General features: G+C 38.7%; 1 protein-coding gene across 1 annotated transcript in view; it reads left to right on the forward strand.

Annotated features, from left to right (window-relative positions):
- Positions 1-17,730: 17,730 nt before the first annotated feature.
- Positions 17,731-21,023, forward strand: part of FAM204A (family with sequence similarity 204 member A) — a 64,867-nt gene continuing 61,574 nt past the window's right edge. Inside the window, exon 1 of the mRNA XM_053692675.1 lies at positions 17,731-17,954. Within this exon, the coding sequence (XP_053548650.1) occupies positions 17,775-17,954 (180 nt within the window). The 5' untranslated portion in view covers positions 17,731-17,774. The remainder of the gene's footprint in view (positions 17,955-21,023) is intronic.

The following is a 21,023-nucleotide window of genomic DNA, read 5'->3' on the forward strand; positions in this document are numbered from 1 at the left end:
TCACCTTACCTTGAGAAGTCTTCACCCAACCAGGCCGAAGTCCTCAACGAAGCCGGGCAAAGTGGTCCTCCAGACGGGCAGAAGTCTTCATCGAAACCGGGCATAAGAGGTCCTCCAGACGGGCCGAAGTCTTCATCCAGACGGCATCTTCTATCTTCATCCATCCAGCGCGGAGCGGCTCCATCTTCAAGACATCCGACGCGGAGCATCCTCTTCTGGCGACGTCTTCTTCCCGAATGAATGTTCCTTTAAATGACGTCATCCAAGATGGCTTCCCTTGAATTCCGATTGGCTGATAGAATTCTATCAGCCAATCGGAATTAAGGTAGGAAAAATCCTATTGGTTGATGCAATCAGCCAATAGGATTGAAGTTAAATCCTATTGGCTGATCCAATCAGCCAATAGGATTGAGCTGGCATTCTTTTGGCTGTTCCAATCAGCCAATAGAATGCAAGCTCAATCCTATTGGCTGATTGCATCAACCAATTGGATTTTTCCTACCTTAATTCCGATTGGAATTCAAGGGACGCCATCTTGGATGACGTAATTTAAAGGAACCTTCTTTCATCGGGTAGTCGTCGGCCTAACAGGATGCTCCGCGTCGAATATTTTGAAGATGGAGCCGCTCCTCGCCGGATAGATGAAGATAGAAGATGCCGTCTGGATGAAGACTTCTGCCCGTCTGGAGGACCTCTTCTGCCCGGCTTCAATGAAGACTTCTGCCCGTCTGGAGGACCACTTTGCCTGGCTTCCTTGAGGATGCCCGGTTGGATGAAGACTTCTCAAGGTAAGGTGATCTTCAAGCGGTTAGTGTTAGTTTTTTTTAAGGGGGGATTGGGTGGGTTTTAGAGTAGGGTTGGGTGTGTGGGTGGTGGGTTTTAATGTTGGGGGGTATTGTAATTTTTCAGGTAAAAGAGCTGATTAATTTGGGTAGGGCTTTTTTTATTATTTTGGGGGGCTTTTTATTTTATTAGGGGGATTAGATTAGGTGTAATTAGTTTAAAATTGTTGTAATTATTTTATTATTATCTGTAATTTAGTGGGGGGGGGTTTTGTACTTTAGATAATTTTATTTAATTGTATTTAATTGTAGTTAATTTAGAGATTTAATTTAATTATAGTGTAGTGTTAGGTGTGATTGTAACTTAGGTAAGGTTTTATTTTACAGGTACTTTTGTATTTATTTTAACTAGGTAGTTATTAAATAGTTAATAACTATTTAATAACTATTGTACCTAGTTAAAATAAATACAAAGTTGCCTGTAAAATAAAAATAAACCCTAAGCTAGATACAATGTAACTATTAGTTATATTGTAGCTAGCTTATGGTTTATTTTACAGGTAAGTATTTAGTTTTAAATAGGAATAATTTATTTAATGATAGGAATATTTATTTAAATTATATTTAAGTTAGGGGGTGTTAGGGTTAGGGTTAGACTTAGGTTTAGGGGTTAATAAATTTAATATAGTGGTGGCGGTGTGGGGGGCAGATTAGGGGTTAATAAATATAATGTAGGTGGCGGCGGTGTAGGGGGGGCAGATTAGGGGTTAATAAATATAAAGTAGGTGGCGGCGCTGTAGGGGGGGCAGATTAGGGGTTAATAAATATAAAGTAGGTGGCGGCGGTGTAGGGGGGGCAGATTAATGGTTAATAAATATAATGTAGGTGGCGGTGGGCTCCGGGAGCGGCGGTTTAGGGGTTAAAAACTTTATTTAGTTGCGGCGGGGTCCAGGAGCAGCAGGATAGGGGTTAATATGTATAATGTAGGTGGCGGTGGGCTCTGGGAGCGGCGGTTTAGGGGTTAATAACTTTATTTAGTTGTGGGGGGCTCCGGGAGCGGCGGTTTAGGGGGTAAAACAGTATAGTATAGTGTGGGTGCTTAGTGACAGGGTACCAATAAAGCTGGGAAAAAGTTGAAGAGCAGCGAGATCGATGACTGTTAGTTAACAACAGTCCGCTGCTCATCGCCCCGTACTTGGTGCACAGCTTTTTGACAGCTTTTTTGGTAATTTTGGAGAACGTATTCAGGTCCACGGCAGCGATGTTAGGCGATCTTAGGCGAGCGTATTGGTGCGGCGAATGCAGGTAAGTTGACAGCTTGATAAGTAGGGGCCCATGTGTTAAAAAAATGTGCACCAAATACAACATAAATACATTAAACTGTTGCACTTATATATATTTTAACTATCTGTTAAAAATGATTTATATAAATATTCCTATTTTTTTAATAAGGGTTGAAACGTATATATCGTATATGACAAGGTATTTAAATGGAAATGGCTATAATGTATACATATATCTAAATATTTGTGTGTGTGTGTGTATATATATATATATATATATATATACGTGAATATATTTGTATTTATATATATATATATGTGTGTGTGTATATTTATATATGTACAGTCATGGTCAAAAATATTGGCACCCCTGCATTTTTGTCAGATAATGCACCACTTCGCCCAGAAAATTGTTGCAGTTACAAATGTTTAGGCATTCTCATGTTATTATTATTATTATTATACTTTATTTATGAAGCGCCATCATATTCCGCAGAGCTGTCCATGGATACAGTTCATTTAAATAAAACAATAATATAAAACTTCTAAGAGACAGGACAAAATTTACAAACACATACAGGAGGAATTGAGGGCCCTATTCCCGTGGGAACTTACAATCTAGAAGGGTAGGAGGTTGAGAAACAGGAGGTGAGGACTGCAAGATTGAAAAAGATGTTAATGCAGAGTTAGATAAGGGAAATGTTTTTAGGTAAGAGAAATATTATTGAGTTGGGTGGTAGGCTTCTCTGAACAGAAAAGGCTTCAGAGAGCATTTAAAGAAAGGAAGATTCGGGCAAAGCCTGACAGCACGAGGGAGAGTGTTCCAGACGGTAGGTGCTGCACGACAGAAGTCCTGCAGTCTAGCATGAGAAGAGGTGATAGTCACAGATGTAAGGAGCAGGTCATTGTTGGATCTTAGTGGGCGGGCTGAAGTATACTTGTTGATTAGAGAGGATAGGTAGAGGGGAGCGGTGTTGGTGAGCGCTTTGTATGCAAGGGTGAGAATTTTGAATTTAACTCTACTGTGAATGGGGAGCCAATGAAGGGACTTGCAGAGAGGTGCAGCAGATACAGAGCGACGGGAAAGGTGGATCAGCCTGGCAGAGGCATTTAGAATGGATTGAAGTGGGGAGAGGCGGGAAAGAGGAAGGCCAGTAAGTAGGTTATTGCAGTAGTCAAGTCGGAAAATAAAAAGGGAGTGGATTATTTGCTTTGTGGTGTTAGCTCACAGAAAAGGTTGAATCTTGGAAATATTGCGTAGATGGTTGCGGCAGGATGTAGAAAGCGATTGGATATGGGGGGCGAAGGATAGATTTGAGTCAAGTGTAACTCCGAAGCAGCGGACTTGGGGCGATGGGGAAATGCCGTCAACAGGGATAAAGAAGATAGAGAAGTCACAAGTCGGCCTAGAGCTTGAGGGGGGGATAAGAAGGAGATCAGTCTTTTGGACATGTTAATTTTTAGGTGGTGAGAGGCCATCCAGGAAGAAATACTAGATAAGCAGTCGCTGACATGAGAAAGGACCGAGGGACAGAGAGCAGGGGTGGAGAAGTAGATCTGGGTGTTATCAGCATAGAGGTGATATTTGAAGCCATAACTGTTGATACATTTCTTTTGTTTGTTCCGGTATGACACAAAAAAGTAGTGAAAAAAAGCCAAATCTGACACATTCCACGCAAAACTCCAGAAATGGACTGGACAAAATTATTGGCACCTTCTCAAAATTGTAAGAAATAATTGCATTCCAAGTTTGTGATGCTCTTGTAATTTGTAATTAAACTCACCTGTATCAATTAACAGGTGCTGACAATATAGAAATCACACCGGCAACCAGTTAAAACAGTGAAAAATTTAATCAACCTTTCTGTTGTGTGTCTCTGTGTGCCACACTGAGCATGGAGAAGAGAAAGAGCAGCAAAGAATTGTCTGAGGATTTGAGAACAAAAATTGTGGAATAACATGGACAATCTAAAGGTTACAAGTCCATCTCCAGAGATCTTAATGTTCCTGTGTACAATGTGCGCAACATTGTCAAGAAGTTTACAGCCCATGGCACTGTAGCTAATCTCCCTAGACGTGGACGAAAAGATTGCAACGAAAGATTGTTCGATTGGTGGATAAAGAACCTTGATCAACTTCTAGACAAATTCAAGCTGACCTTCAGGCACAGGGTACAAATGTGTCAGTTTGCACTATACGTCCCCATCTTAATGAAAAGGGACGCTATGGTAGGAGACCCAGGAGGACCCCTCTGCTGACACAGAAACATAAAAAAGCCAGATTGAAGTTTGTCAAAACTTACCTGAGGATGCCAAAATCCTTTTGGGATAATGTGCTGTGAACGGATGAAACAAAATTACAGCTTTTTGGTAAAGCCCATCATTCTACTGTTTTCAGAAAAAGAAATGAGGCTTTTAAAGAAAAGAATACAGTCCCTACAGTAAAACATGGTGGAGGTTCACTGATGTTTTGGGGTTGCTTTGCTGCTTCAGGCACTGGATGTCTTGACTGTGTGCATGGCATTATAAAATCTGAAGACTACCAAAGAATTATGTGGTGCAATGTAGGGCCCAGTGTCAGAAAGTTGGGTCTCCGTCAGAGGTCATGGGTCTTACAGCATTACAATGACCCAAAGCACACATCAAAAAGCACCCACAAATGGTTTAAGACAAAGCGCTGGAGAGTACTTAACTGGCCAGCAATGAGTACAATCCCATAGAGCACCTGTGCAGATTTCTCAAAACAGCAGTTGAGAAAATGAACCCTTCTAATCTGAAAGACCTGGAGCAGTTGGCGAAAGAAGAGTGGTCCAAAATTCCAATAGAGAGGTGTAAGAAACTCATTGATGGTTACAGGAAATTTCAGTTATTTTTTCCAAGGGGTGTGCTACCAAATATTAAATTGAGGGTGCTAATAATTTTGTCCAGTCCATTTTTTGAGTTTTGCGTGGAATGTGTCAGATTTGGCTTTTTTTGTGTCATACCAATACAAACAAAATAAATAAACATGATAATTCCTAATTTTTTGTAATTGCAACCATTTTCTGGGCGAAGTGGTGCATTATCTGACAGAAATACAAGGGTGCCAATATTTTTGGCTATGACTGTATATACATGCATACATACACAAATAAACACATGTATGTACATTTATACACATATATATACACTTTGGAGCACTTTCCACTCAAATACCTAAAAACATGAAAAAAATCATTTCAATGTTAATATTTTAAAATGTGCTTTACTGTGTATTTATTTTTTGATAAGAAAGAAAATCCATTCAAATTTGGTAATATAATGTTACTTTTGTTTTTGAATGTTCAGAATTAGATTGAATATCCACATTAAAAAGTTTGAATGTAACATTCGATTTAACAAATACTATTCAGAAGTTCAATAGTTCATGTGGTAAGGAATTTAGTAAATTGATATATAATAGATACAAATATATAAATTCGAAAGTTTCTATTCTAAATATTGCATAATTTGAATATTACATTTAAAGAGAGCATTAGAAATACAATTAGAAATATATAGATTGTGTAAATCAAATCAGTCAATAGAATGTAAGCACCTCTCATCCTATTGGCTGTTTTTAAAGTTTCAGCAAATAGGAATGCAAGGTACCCCAATATAAAAGGGGTACCTTGCATTCAATCTTCAGTGTGCGGCGGACAATCGCATGAAGAGGACCTCCACGTCACTGATGACCGCCACCGCCGCCGAGGACCACCTCTCTGGATCCGCGCATCAGAAGACCGCTCTGCACCTCCGGCAAGAAGAAAGAAGATGGTCCCATAATGGATGAAAATGTATCCGCCTGGATGAAGACCTTTCGCTAGACATGTGCATTGCGAAAAAATTTGGTTCGGATCGATTCAGATTTTTTCGAATTTCGGTTCAGAGCGATTCGAATTCGGAAAAATTTGAATCAATTCGGTTCGGATTTGTTTCGGATTCATTCGGATTCGAATAAATTTGGTTCGGATTTGTTTCGGATTCATTCGGATTGGAATAAATTCGGCTGGATTCGGTTCGATTCGGTTCGGAAATTCGGAATTTTGGTAAGTGTTAGGTGGGATTAGACTAGTATTATGTACTAAATTCAGCTGGATTCGGTTCGATTCGGTTCGGAATTTCGGTAAGTGTTAGGTGGGATTAGATTTATACTGTACAATAGTAGTGTAATCCATGGCCATCCGAATTTACCGAATAAATCCGAAGTAATTCGGATTTATTCGGTAAATTCGGCAGTATTTTAATTCGGAAATTTGGTTCGATCCGAATCGCCGAATCTGCCGAATTTTCCGAATCGATCCGAAACGAATCACACATATCTACCTTTTGCTGCCTGGAAGAAGATGGATCACCAGACTTCAGTAATGTTGAGTACCTATTTAGGGGTTAGTGTTAGTTTTTTTTTCTATTTTTTGGGGTGTTTTTTTTTTTAGATTAGGGCTTTTTTTATTTTTATGGGCAGTAAAAGAGCTGATTGCCCTTTTAAGGACAATGCCCATATAAATGCCCCTTTAGGCGCAATGGGTAATTGTTTTTTTTTAGTTAGGTGTTTTTTATTTTGGGGAGTTAAGTGGGTGGGGGGTTGTAATTTTAGGGGGGACTTTTGAAAAAGAGCTGGTATCTTTAGGGCAATGCCCTACAAAATGCTCTTTTAAGAGCTATTGGTAGTTTATTGTTAGATTAGGGGGCTTTTTTATTTGGGGGTGTTTTTTTAAGGGGGTATTAGATAAGGAATAACTTTTTTTATTTTTGATACTTTAGTTTTTTATTTTCTGTAATCTTAGCTTTTTTTATTTTTTGTAATCTTAGCTTTTTTTATTTTAATGTAATCTTATGTTTTTTTATTTTAATGTAAAATTAGGATTTTTTTATTTTGGATAATGTAATAAAGTAATTTTTTTTGTGGTAATTTTTAATAAAATTTTAGGGTAGTTATTTTTTGTTATTTTATGTTAGTGTATTTTAATTGCGGTTAATTTAGGGGGTGTTAGGTTAGGGGGCTTAGTTATTAGGTTAATACTTTGCGATGTGGAGGGTTGGCGATTTAGGAGTTAATAGGTTAATTAGTTGTTTGGGTTGTGGGGGGTTAGCGGTTTAGGGATTAATAGTTTTATTAGGTAGTTTGCGATGTGGGGGTTTGGCGGATTAGGGTTTAATACTTTGCGTTGTGGGTGGATGGCGGTTTAGAGGTTAATAGGTTAATTAGTTGTTTGGGTTATGGGGGGTTAGCAGCTTAGGGGTTAATAGTTTTATTAGATACTTTGCGTTGTGGGGGGTTGGCGGATTAGAGGTTAATAGTGAAATTAGGAACTTTGCGTTGTGGGGGATTGGCGGATTAGAGGTTAATATTTTATTAGGTAGTTTGCGATGTGGGGGTTGGCGGATTAGGGGTTAATGCTTTTATTAGTTATTGCCATGTGGGGGGATGGCGGTTTAGAGGTAGATATTGCACATGCGTTAGGTGTTTGTTAAGGCTTCCAGGGAGTTATGGTATTTTCATAGTCAGCGCAAGGCTGACTGCGCCTGACTATGTGTGGCAAGATGGAATTGGAGTACAATTTCTCCATTCTGTCCTTGCACTGAATATGTGATACTGACTTGCGACGCAAGTTCTATGTTAGTTTATGGGAATAAAAACTGCAGTAGACGTGTAGAATATACGCGCATAACTTGTATGCTGTGCCTTGTAAGTAACTAAAAATTGGCGATGGCGGCTTTTGCGCCTGACGCCGCATATGTGATCAAGCCCATTATATCTCATGCAAGAGTTCAAGGGTGTAATAATAGAAAACTGCTGTGAAACGATGCTGAAAAATTTTATCTTATGCTTTCCATAGTACTGTCCAACAAAATCAAAGAAAATATTAAGTAAATTAATAATTTAAAGGGGGCAGAGTTAACCGTCATGGAGGAAAGACGCACTTTCATAGAGCTCCTGGAAAATATGTACTTTTACTGGATATTCTCGACAAAATATTACTGATAATGCAGTGTAACCTATACCACGGAAACAGGTATCCTGAGTGCACTTGTTACAACTTCAAACAATAGTTCTTCAGTCCGGAAGCCTTATCTAAGCTCCATGAAATATTACTACGCAGCTATTCTAACTTGATCTTACAGACCTCTAACACTACATATATTAGCACTCTAAGACGATAGAATATGGAACCTATGATTTCTACCGAGCCGCAAGCATTAGAAGACCTGATATGCAGGCGCTTGTCTATATTTGAAACCAATATCCTAGCGGCAATACAGGAAGCATTCAGAGAGGGAAAGCAGGGCGATGATTCAGCAGCTCCGGAAAGCATTTCAACTGCGCAACTGACAATGTTGGTGAACCCGAATACAATTATTAGACCCGCTTCCCTATCTGATTTAGGATCTATGGTAAAGCCTTATACAGATAAGAAGGGTCTCTTGTCCCCAAGCATACAATTGGTTAATCCCCGAAATGGCGGAGGTGAAATTACGACATAACTTACGGCAGACACCAGAGGGTTTGCAATAGACTCAGACCAAATAGTTGGCTGTACCGACATCAGTCCGGAAGGTACTGGGAAACTCCCAGTTGCAAGGTCTGTGCTGGCCTCGGCAGGAGGGACACTAATAGATCCTAGCTACCTAAGTCATCAGTGGACTATAGTTAATGTGCACACAATGAGACAAGACACCCAGAATGGCGCCATAGTGAGACATCGCCCTGCAGGGCCTCCACAACTTTTGTCAGCGGCTTTAAAGAGACAGAATAAACTTGGCATTGGATAATGACCTGTTTGTATATATAAATCTTTTGTAGTCTGTTCACATGATTCTGCTCAGGTCCTATCATATATGATGGCTCATTAGCCTGATCTGCCTGTTAGCTAACTGTTCTATGATGTTCAAGGTACACTTCAGGGGCCATTGCTTGTCAACTTGCTCAAGTTCTCTGTTACTTAGTTCAATTATGTTATTCTCCTCTTTAGAATAATTTTCTTTACAGCATTATTTTGATGGACACCAGGTGGTACACTCTGTCTATTTAAACCTTCCCACTGATGAGTACATGATCTCTATATATGGAGCATTTGGGTATATTGGCTCGGATATTTATTGGGTGCTCTAGTGAAATCTGAATTACCATTATAGGTCTTCCCTTTCAGATAATAAGAGTAATAAGACATCAGCTAATTCACAATATACGGGGAAGTGGTTGTCTAGCTTAACTTTGCAAGCTATATTACGTTCTCGGTGAAACCTATGTCTGATATAAACGTTAACCGGTTATATGGGTTTCAAACAGACCGACATACTCTAGACTGGTTTTTCCATTTTTTATGTGTGAGGTACCGTGCTGCCAGCGGCCGGGGTGGTGTGGGCTTCCATACACGGGGAAGGCTAGGTACATAGACATTGTGGAAGTAGAGATTACTGAGAGAAATTTGACCGCCTATCCTAATAACTCTTGAAAATTGCATAGCTCTTTTTAGTATGCTAGCTGAGTACAACCTGTATAGGAACTACTTAATTGACATGCTGATGGTGTATTAGATACACGGGGGCCTAGGCACCCACAATCTATTTAAGCCCCATATGTATTCCTATGAACCAACAATTACTCTTTTAGATAACCGGAATAGTACCCGTGCGGGAGTACTAGATATTAGGAGAACTTTATCAAAATAGACATTGTTAACACCGTAACACTACATCGGTTCTACCAGATTTCTAGGTTTATTATGTGCACATATGTATGACTCCATTTTAATAACTAAACCTCCATAACATTTATACTTGATCATTCTCCCCCCCCCCCCTTACTCCATTGGGCTCACGCCGTGAGCATAGGAAAATAAGTCCTATAGCAATCCCATCCTCTATTACATATAATAGTGCTATATATATTGATGTCCATATATATAATTTCATGTGACACAGTGTTCTCTTCTTAGTTTATCATTCCATTTTCCTTGTCACAATCATAGCTGATATATGTGTTAAAAAATGAAAAACTGAGATTCATCAGTTGAGGTCCAACAGTGGCGTCCTTCTGTTCGTGAATACCCTTTGTAACGTCATAATGTTGTACTGAGAGACCCAAGAGTGGCCTCATAGAACATTCAGAGGGTAGATAGTTTGATTGGCACAATAATTGTTCAATTCTATTCATACGCAATATTGCTCAAATATGTTTAGGTTATTTTGTTCAACTCCCCATTTGTTCCTTATTTGAGAATGTATATGTTGAAAATTTGTATTTGAGTTGATTTCACTGTCATACACTGTATCTGTGCCTCAAATTGAATCTCAATAAAAAATATTAAAAAAAAAAAAAAAAATAATAATAATTTAAAGGGGTTTATTGCGGCTCTTTGCGTACATATTACAGGTTGAAAGTAAATGCATTTGCTCAAGCGCAATTTAATTTAACGTGCGCTGGAATAGCGCGACTTCAGAGATATGGTTAAAATGGTAAGCAAGACAGAAATGTTGCACAAAACATTAAAAAAATATGTTTAAAAGTAGTTACAATTATAATAACACTGATAAAAAAATAATTAAAAAAACTGCATTAAAAAGTTACAAGGGCTCAAAGATATGAGGTCTCAGGTGTTAGGAAAAAAAAGGACTGCAAAGGGCTTTGACATAGAGATACATACTGTATATATAAAAATATACTGTATATGTCTAAATATGTATATGTACTGTATGTGAATATATATATATATATATATATATGTGTACATATGTATTTATATGTGTAAATATGTATTTATATGTGTATATACTGTATGTATTTACACTATAGTACAAAGTAGACGGAGCACCAACCGGTAGTATAAAATATACAATTTTATTATTGGTCAAAAAAACTCAATAAAAGTCCAGAAACCAGGCTGAACAAAAAGTACAAGGAGGTCAGCAATTAACAGCCAGACATCCCAAGTCTCCCTGAAGTTTAGGGAGTCTTGGAGTGCAATCTCCCTGAAACTCCAAGTACTATGATCCAATGTGGCCCAAATCCGGAAAAGTGTTTCTTTTAGTTGCTAGGACGTTATAGAACGCACAAAGCATGCATCAGTAACCAAAAAGCCCCCATTGATTTTAATAAAATAAAACATAAATACTACCTTATTTACTGCACATAAATAAACTTTGTAGTCTAAAATATTTGAGCATTCAACAAGCGTATGTGGTTGTGCAATAAAGCTACTTTTTTATGTGACTTTAGAGGGAAGCTACTTTAATGATAAGTCTATCTTATTTAGGGTTTCATGGTGTCCAATATATAACTGGGGGGGGGGGGGTGTCGGCACAGTAGCGGGAGAAGCCACCTCCCTGAAATGAGTTTTTGCAGGTTGGGATGTCTGAACAGCTAACGCGTTTCGGCATAGAGCCGTAATCGAAGCTGCTGGCCATCAATTCTAAAAGACTGCCATTTAAAACAACAAACTGCTTCCTATTGGACAAAAGATTAATTGCCACTTAATCGCTCATAGCGTAATGAGTACATTAAAGCGACAGTACATAGACCATACCAAAAGAACAAAGGGAGAAAAGAAACATATTAAGCACTTCTAATGCATAAATAGAAACTGGTGAAAATATATATAAATAGACTAAGTTCATAAATGATAATAATAATAGTCCCATGAGAGTAATTTATTACAGATCATAATATTTAATACAACTGTCATAACTAGCTAAGTTGATTAATTACACTTATTTTATTTTCTGGGTTATAACTTTAGTGTTAGAACATGCTATAAGGCAGAGCTTTCCAAACTTTTCATGTTGGTGACACACTTTTTAGACCTACATCATTTCGTGACACAGTAATTTAGTTCTACTAGCAAACAGGAGGTTAAACTAACTTGTTTTAAGAGATACGGACGGACACAAACATAAATTATATAATAACAAAATGTATTTACAAGTAACAGTATGTATGTGCAAGAATTAATATCACCAATAGCTACTTAATATTTTAATGGGATGTATTAGGTTGATGGGATGAACACAATTTCTGAATATTTGGTGGAATATTAGATAAAGACACTCGCATTTCATCATCAAGCATTTTTAAGCTTCCACTTCCTATCCATATATCAAGAGCAGGAGCAGCAATGCACTACTGGGAGCTAGCTGCAAAAAAACCCCCACTGACTTCAGCTCAGTGTTTAAGCTGCTGCCCTCAGATCTTGGTGAGTCCGATTGACTACTGCCCGTGCTGCATACACACTGCTCTCCCACTCACTGACTACACGTGCAGTCACAAGCAAATTAAGGAGACTACATGTGCAGTCAGGAGCCAATGTTCCACCAATGGGAATAGTTGCAGTTCCCACTGAGCTGCGCCAATAGGTTAAGATGATCTGTGTCCCCCTAGGTATCAATCACGTGTCAACCATGTGATATGCGTAGCAGGCAGGCGGAAAGTCAGGGAAGCATGGACACACCTACACACTGCTGCCGACACACTAGTGTGTCCCAACACACAGTTTGGAAAGCACTGCTATAAGGGTTGAGAATTGTTGAACACTATATAGAGTCTCTTTTATATCATTCTTTATCTATCTAGTCTAACCCTAATACCTTCTGGTTGAAAATAACACATTACTTATTTAGACCCCGGGACTGACCAAAAATGGGCCGGCTCCTAAATAAGGCATAAATACAACATTGAATGAAATAAGTCAAAAAGAAACACATACCTGCTAAAACTGTTTAAGAGGCTATGCTATACTATAATGCAGGAAGATTACAGCCAAAATGCTATCCTGCATTAAGTAAAGCAAGATCCACGCCAAAAATCCTGCCTGTCTGCACTTCCTGGTCATACCCACATGATTCCCCTAAACGCGTATCACCGTTGATGTCACTAGGGGTCAGGAGGGTGTTAAATTCCTAGAAAAATATACAAAGTAGTACTACAAAATTAAAAAACCCTATGCTGCAAACTCAGCCTGTATTACTAAATGTGAACTTTGAAGGGCACGAACGTTAAAGGGACACTGAACCCAAATGTTTTCTTTCATGATTCAGATAGAGCATGAAATTTTAAGCAACTTTTTAATTTACTCCTATTATCAATTTTTCTTTGTTCTCTTGCTATCTTTATTTTAAAAGCAGGAATGTAAATCCAGCCCATTTTAGGTTCAGCACCATGGATAGCGCTTGATTATTGGAGGCTTACATTTACCCACCAATAAGCAAACATAACCCAGGTTCTCAACCAAAAATAGGCCGGCTCCTATGATCACATTCCTGCTTTTTAAATAAAGATAGCAAGAGAATGAAGAAAAATTGATAATAGGAGTAGATTATAAAATTGCATGCTCTATCTGAATCATGAAAGAAAAAAATTGGGTTTAGTGTCCCTTTAAGCTAAGCAGGGCTGTATGTAACAAAGTATCAGCATCCAACTATGCTGGAGAGCCACAACCACAGACTCACAGTCCGGTTATTTTGAATGTGTCCGGGTTTCAGGTGGTCTGAAACCCGGACACATAATTCGAAACCCGGAGGTGGCAACTCTACTGGGACAGAATGAACAACCGGGTGGGACACTGGGACAGCGCCTCCAAACAGGGACAATCCCAGTCAAACTGGGACTTCTGGTAAGCCTACTACACTGTCACATATCTTAATAGGCTAAATGCACATTGTCTACTCATTCATGCTCCAGCTGAATTAACGGTAGATGCACATGCATGTGGTTTGCAGCCATATCAGCGCCTAGTTGTGCTCTCTTTTTCAAGGAAACAGCTATGACTTTAAACAGTTTTGCAAAGGAACGGTGTAAAAGCCGGAACGGAACGGAACAGGCCGGAACAGGCCTTTTATGTAGGAAATTGATTTAAAATATAATGAGATGTGTTATAGACTCTTGAGAACAATTTTAGGAACAAGAATATTTGTGATATAATAATTAATTAACCCTTTAACTACCAAAATAGTGTCCGGAACCAAACATAACAGCCCGGAACAGCACCTTACCAGAAAACCAGATACACCAAATTCACAAGTCACATGTGACTAAATGTAATATGTGTAATCAGCCACAAACCATCCACAGAAACCACATTATATTATCTGTTCCGGCCTTTAATACACTTTTTTATAAAAAGTGACGGAACGGCACCTTCCCAGCAAAATATACAGACCAAATTCACTAGCAACACATAACTAGATGTGATAAGTGTAATCAACCACAAACCATCCACAGAAACCACGTTCCAATACCCGTTCCGGCCTGTAAAATGCTTTTTCATGAAAAGTGATGGAACGGCACCTTACCAGCAAACAAGAAACACCAAATTCACCAGTCACACATGACTAAATGTTATAAGTGTAATCAGCCACAAACCATCCACAGAAACCACATTATGATATCTGTTCCGGCCTTTAATACACTTTTTTTATAAAAAGTGACGGAACGGCACCTTCCCAGCAAAATATACAGACCAAATTCACCAGCCACACATAACTAGATGTGATAAGTGTAATCAACCACAAACCATCCACAGAAACCACGTTCCAATACCCGTTCCGGCCTGTAAAATGCTTTTTCATGAAAAGTGACGGAACAGCACCTTTCCAGCAAACCAGATACACCAAATTCACCAGTCACACATGACTAAATGTAAGTGTAATCAGCCACAAACCATCCACAGAAACCACATTATGATATCTGTTCCGGCCTTTAATACACTTTTTTTTTATAAAAAGTGACGGAACGGCACCTTCCCAGCAAAATATACAGACCAAATTCACCAGCCACACATAACTAGATGTGATAAGTGTAATCAACCACAAACCATCCACGGAAACCACGTTCCAATACCCGTTCTGGCCTGTAAAATGCTTTTTCATGAAAAGTGACAGAACAGCACTTTACCAGCAAAGCAGATACACCAAATTCACCAGTCACACATAACTAAATGTTATAAATGTAATCAGCCACAAACCATCCACAGAAACCACATTATGATATCTGTTCCGGCCTTTAATACACTTTTTTTATAAAAAGTGACGGAATGGCACCTTCCCAGCAAAATATACAGACCAAATTCACCAGCCACACATAACTAGATGTGATAAGTGTAATCAACCACAAACCATCCACAGAAACCACGTTCCAATACCCGTTCCGGCCTGTAAAACGCTTTTTCATGAAAAGTGACGGAACGGCACTTTACCAGCAAACCAGATACACCAAATTCACCAGTCACACATAACTAAATGTTATAAGTGTAATCAGCCACAAACCATCCACAGAAACCACATTATGATATCTGTTCTGGCCTTTAATACACTTTTTTTTATAAAAAGTGACAGAACGGCACCTACCCAGCAAAATATACAGACCAAATTCACCAGCCACACATAACTAGATGTGATAAGTGTAATCAACCACAAACCATCCACAGAACCCACGTTCCAATAGCCGTTCCGGCCTGTAAAATGCTTTATCATGAAAAGTGACGGAACGGCACTTTACCAGCAATACAGATACACCAAATTCACCAGTCACACATAACTAAATGTTATAAGTGTAATCAGCCACAAACCATCCACAGAAACCACATTATGATCTCTGTTCCGGCCTTTAATACACTTTTTTATAAAAAGTGATGGAACGGCACCTTCCCAGCAAAATATACAGACCAAATTCACCAGCCATACATAACTAGATGTGATAGGTGTAATCAACCACAAACCATCCACAGAAACCACGTTCCAACATCTAGTTATGTGTGGCTGGTGAATTTGGTCTGTATATGTTGCTAGGAAGGTGCCGTTCCATCACTTTTTATAAAAAAAGTGTATTAAAGGCCGGAACAGATATCATAATGTGGTTTCTGTGGATGGTTTGTGGCTGATTACACTTATAACATTTAGTTATGTGTAACTGGTGAATTTGGTGTATCTGGTTTGCTGGTAAGGTGCCGTTCCGTCACTTTTCATGAAAAAGTGTTTTACAGGCCGGAACAGGTATTGGAACGTGGTTTCTGTGGATGGTTTGTGGTTGATTACACTTACCACATCTAGTTATGTGTGGCTGGTGAATTTGGTCTGTATATTTTGCTGGGTAGGTGCCGTTCCGTCACTTTTTATAATGAAGTGTATTAAAGGCCAGGACAGATATCATAATGTGGTTTCTGTGGATGGTTTGTGGCTGATTACACTTATAACATTTAGTTATGTGTGACTGGTGAATTTGGTGAATCTGGTTTGCTGGTAAGGCGCTGTTCCGTCATTTTTCATGAAAAAGCGTTTTACAGGCCGGAACGGGTATTGGAACGTGGTTTTTGTGGATGGTTTGTGGTTGATTACACTTATCACATCTAGTTATGTGTGGCTAGTGAATTTGGTCTGTATATTTTGCTGGGAAGGTGCCGTTCCGTCACTTTTTATAAAAAAAAGTGTATTAAAGGCCGGAACAGATATTATAATGTGGTTTCTGTGGATGGTTTGTGGCTGATTACACTTATCACATCTAGTTATGTGTGGCTGGTGAATTTGGTCTGTATATTTTGCTGGAAAGGTGCCGTTCCGTCACTTTTTATAAAAAAGTGTATTATAGGCCGGAACAGAGATCATAATGTGGTTTCTGTGGATGGTTTGTGGCTGATTACACTTATAACATTTAGTTATGTGTAATTGGTGAATTTGGTGTATCTGGTTTGCTGGCAAGGTGCCGTTCCGTCACTTTTCATGAAAAAGCGTTTTACAGGCCGGAATGGGTATTGGAACGTGGTTTCTGTGGATGGTTTGTGGCTGATTACACTTATTACATTTAGTCAAATGTGACTTGTGAATTTGGTGTATCTGGTTTTCTGGGAAGGTGCTGTTCCGGGCTGTTATGTTTGGTTCCGGACACTATTCTGGTAGTTAAAGGGTTAATTAATTATTATATCACAAATATTCTTGTTCCTAAAATTGTTCTCAAGAGTCTCTAATACATCCCATTATATTTTAAATCAATTTCCTTCATAAAAGGCCTGTTCCGGCCTGTTCCGTTCCGTTCCGGCTTTTACACCGTTCTTTTTGCAAATGCTAGAATAATCCAATAATTACAATTTAGGATCAGACTCATATACTTCAGTAAAGTTCTCCTCTGTGAAAGGCAAATTGGGCTAAAAAAACAAGCTACTGAGCAATTGTCTCTACTATATATTTGTTCTCTTGGTCTAAATAGGTTTGTTGTAAAAGCATATTTATATAAGTTTAGCAGCAAAGCACTACTAAGAGCTACCTTGTAATTGCTGTCTACACACATATGCTAACTCCCAGTAGTGCATTGCTGCTCTGGAACTGACTTTAACTATGTGTTATCTATATGCAGGGATTAAAACAGTTATGTGCAATAATAAAATGCTTCAACATATTAGATTATTTTTTGCTCTTGTATGCCACTTTAAATTAGCCTTTTTGTAAAATAATCTTGTGAACGTTTAAATATGTATCCTAAATTTATAGGATTTGGGATTCCTGACACATATTTCTCCGTATCCATAACAACTAAACCTCCTGAAAAACAAAACACTGAAACGCAAACCTGTCACCTTTTCCTGCTTTGCGCGTTCCAAGCCTCGTTGTCACTTAACTTCCTTGCTTCAGAGCTTGCGGATTGGTCTTATTTTGGCACCGCCCTTCTGTTTTTGTTAGTCCAACATGGCGCGTGGAGCGATTTGATAATGTGGAGTGGGCTTTTACCTCCGGGGGTGACTGAGAGCGATGTTTCAGACGAGGAGGATGTGACGGGAGAACCGGTGTCTACGCATGATGGAACTAGTACCAATAAAGCCCCAGAGAGCTCAGAGACCGAGCAGCACACGACTGTCTGTCCAGGAGGGGTTCCTGTCAGCTGCTGGAATGTGCGTATGGTCACCTTAGATATTGCCTGAGCTGCTGCCATTTTATGTTATGCCTTTGTTTTTTATTAATTTTTATTACTTTTTTTCTGTAATACGCCAGTATTGGTGATATCTAATACAAGGAGATGCTTGATGCAATATTGTATTACTCTGTTTTCAATGGGGGTAGCATTGTTTTGGGGTTCAGATGGTCTCTTCTTGCTTTAGAGCTATTTGTATCTGCATTCTTTTGAGACGTCCTTGCCTTTAAAACACAATTATAATGCTAGCATGATCTGCTCTAATTTGTTGGAGCATATCATTTTGTCACTAGCGATTCTGTATAACTGTGTTTAACCCCAGCAAATTGGTTAAATACATAGTTGATGCAGTTCTCTGGAGCTGCAGACAAGTGCTACACTCGATCACAAATGTCCATTGAGCCAATCAGGAGCATCGGTTATGCATCCCAGTTGTTGCATGAGAGCAGAGGGTGGGATTGCACTTCCCCCAGCCGAAGCTGATCACTGATGTTTCAATTTTGGGTAGACAGGTTGCCTGCTTGGGAACATTGCCCACCCACACCTTTTTTTATTACTACTTACTGTAGCTTTGTCTATGCACAGGGTAACTGCAGTATGCACTGTATATCTTAAGCACAATTTGCCAAAGTATATGATAGCAATAGCAGGCAGAATAACATTTTGTTACATAAAGGAACAAGCAATACCATAGTAAGCCAAACATTAGAATATTGCACCTAATAAAAAGCATTAAAGTGAAATGTGCTCCCCCCAAAATGAATGTTACATTCTGCAGTATTCCCACTAGTTGATAGGAATGGCTAAGTCTAACCGTTGTATTAATGGTAGGCATTGACTCTGCTCAATTAGGCAATATCAAGCTGATATGAGGTTTGTATTTCCATCTTAGCATACATAGTGTGGATTTGCAGTATTGCAGATGTATTTGTGTTTTACTGTATATTTTACTGTGCATATTTCACATTCCAATGTTCTTCACTTACTGGATTATATCCTTTTTATTCTTAAATACAAATTAAGGTAGAGAATGATGTTTGCCTATATGGAGATAAACATTGTAGGTGCTTAAAGAATATATAAGAAATATGTAAATACGATTAATGGACTGAAGAGAGAGCATTAGTGATATATTTGTACATTTTCTTTGTGATTATATGGCAACGTCTGATTTGCTCATAATTAAGACACTCGCATTTTATCATCAAGCATTTTTAAGCTTCCACTTGCTATCCATATATCAAGAGCAGGAGCAGCAATGCACTACTGGGAGCTAGTTGCAAAAAAAAAAACCCACTGACTTCAGCTCAGCGTTTAAGCTGCTGCCCTCAGAGCTCGGTGAGTCCGATTGACTACTGCCCACGCTGCAAACACACTGCTGTCCCACTCACTGACTACACATGAAGTCACAAGCCAATTAAGGAGACTACACGTGCAGTCAGGAGCCAATGTGCCGCCAATGGGAATAGTTTCAGTTCCCACTGCGCCAATAGGTTAAGATGACCTTTGTCCCCCTGGGTATCAATCACGTGTCAACCATGTGATATGCGTAGCAGGCAGACGGGAAGTCAAAAACAAAAAAATTAAAAAATTTGTGCTGAAGCAGGGACACACCTACACACTGCTGCCGACACACTAGTGTGTCCCGACACACAGTTTGGAAAGCACTGGTCTAAGAAATTAGCATATGAACCTCCTAGGTTTAACTTTCAACTAAGAATACCAAGAGAACAAAGCAAAATTGGTGATAAAAGTAAATTGGGAAGTTGTTTAAAATTACATGCCTTATTTAAATCCTGAAAGTTTTTTTGGACTTGACTGTCCTTTTAACCCCTTAATGACCGGACCATTTTTCAATTTTCTTACCCTTAATGACAATGGCTATTTTTACATTTCTGCAGTGTTTGTGTTTAGCTGTAATTTCCCTCTTACTCATTTACTGTACCCACACATATTATATACCGTTTTTCTCGCCATTAAATGGACTTTCTAAAGATACCATTATTTTCATCATATCTTATAATTTACTAAAAAAAAAAAAAAAAAAAATATGAGGAAAAAATGGAAAAAAACACACTTTTTCTAACTTTAACCCCCAAAATCTGTTACATATCTACAACCACCAAAAAACACCCATGCTAAATAGTTTCTAAATTTTGTCCTGAGTTTAGAAATACCAAATGTTTACATGTTCTTTGCTTTTTTTGCAATTTATGGGGCAATAAATACAAGTAGCACTTCGCTAGTTACATTGGAACCCTGATATCTGTCAGGAATACCTGAATATCCCTTGACATGTATATATTGTTTTTAGAAGACAACCCAAAGTATTGATCTAGGCCCATTTTGGTATATTTCATGCCACCATTTCACCGCCAAATGCGATCAAAAAAAAAAAAAGTTCACTTTTTCACAAAATTTGTCACAAACTTTAGGTTTCCCACTGAAATTATTTACAAACAGCTTCTGCAATTATGGCACAAATGGTTGTAAATGCTTCTCTGGGATCCCCTTTTTTCAGAAATAGCAGACTTATATGGCTTTTGGGTTGCTTTTTGGTAATTAGAAGGCCGCTAAATGCCGCTGCGCCCCACACATGTTTTATGCCCAGGAGTGAAGGGGTTAATTAGGGAGCTTGTAGGGTTAATTTTAGCTTTAGTGTAGTGTAGTAGACAACCCCAAGTATTGATCTAGGCCCATTTTGGTTTATTTTATGCCACCATTTCACCGCCAAATGCGAGCAAATAAAAAAAAAAACTTAACATTTTTCACAATTTTAGGTTTCTCACTGAAATTATTTACAAACAGCTTGTGCAATTATGGCAGAAATTGTTGTAAAAGCTTCTCTGGGATCCCCTTTGTTCAGAAATAGCAGACTTATATGGCTTTGGCGTTGCTTTTTGGTAATTAGAAGGCCGCTAAATGCTGCTGCGCACCACATGTTAATTATGCCCAGCAGTGAAGGGGTTAAATTAGGTAGCTTGTAGGGAGCTTGCAGGGTTAATTTTAGAGATCAGCCTCCCACCTGACACATCCCACCCCCTGATCC

This window comes from Bombina bombina, chromosome 9 (assembly GCF_027579735.1).
Source record: "Bombina bombina isolate aBomBom1 chromosome 9, aBomBom1.pri, whole genome shotgun sequence".
Lineage (NCBI taxonomy): Eukaryota > Metazoa > Chordata > Amphibia > Anura > Bombinatoridae > Bombina > Bombina bombina.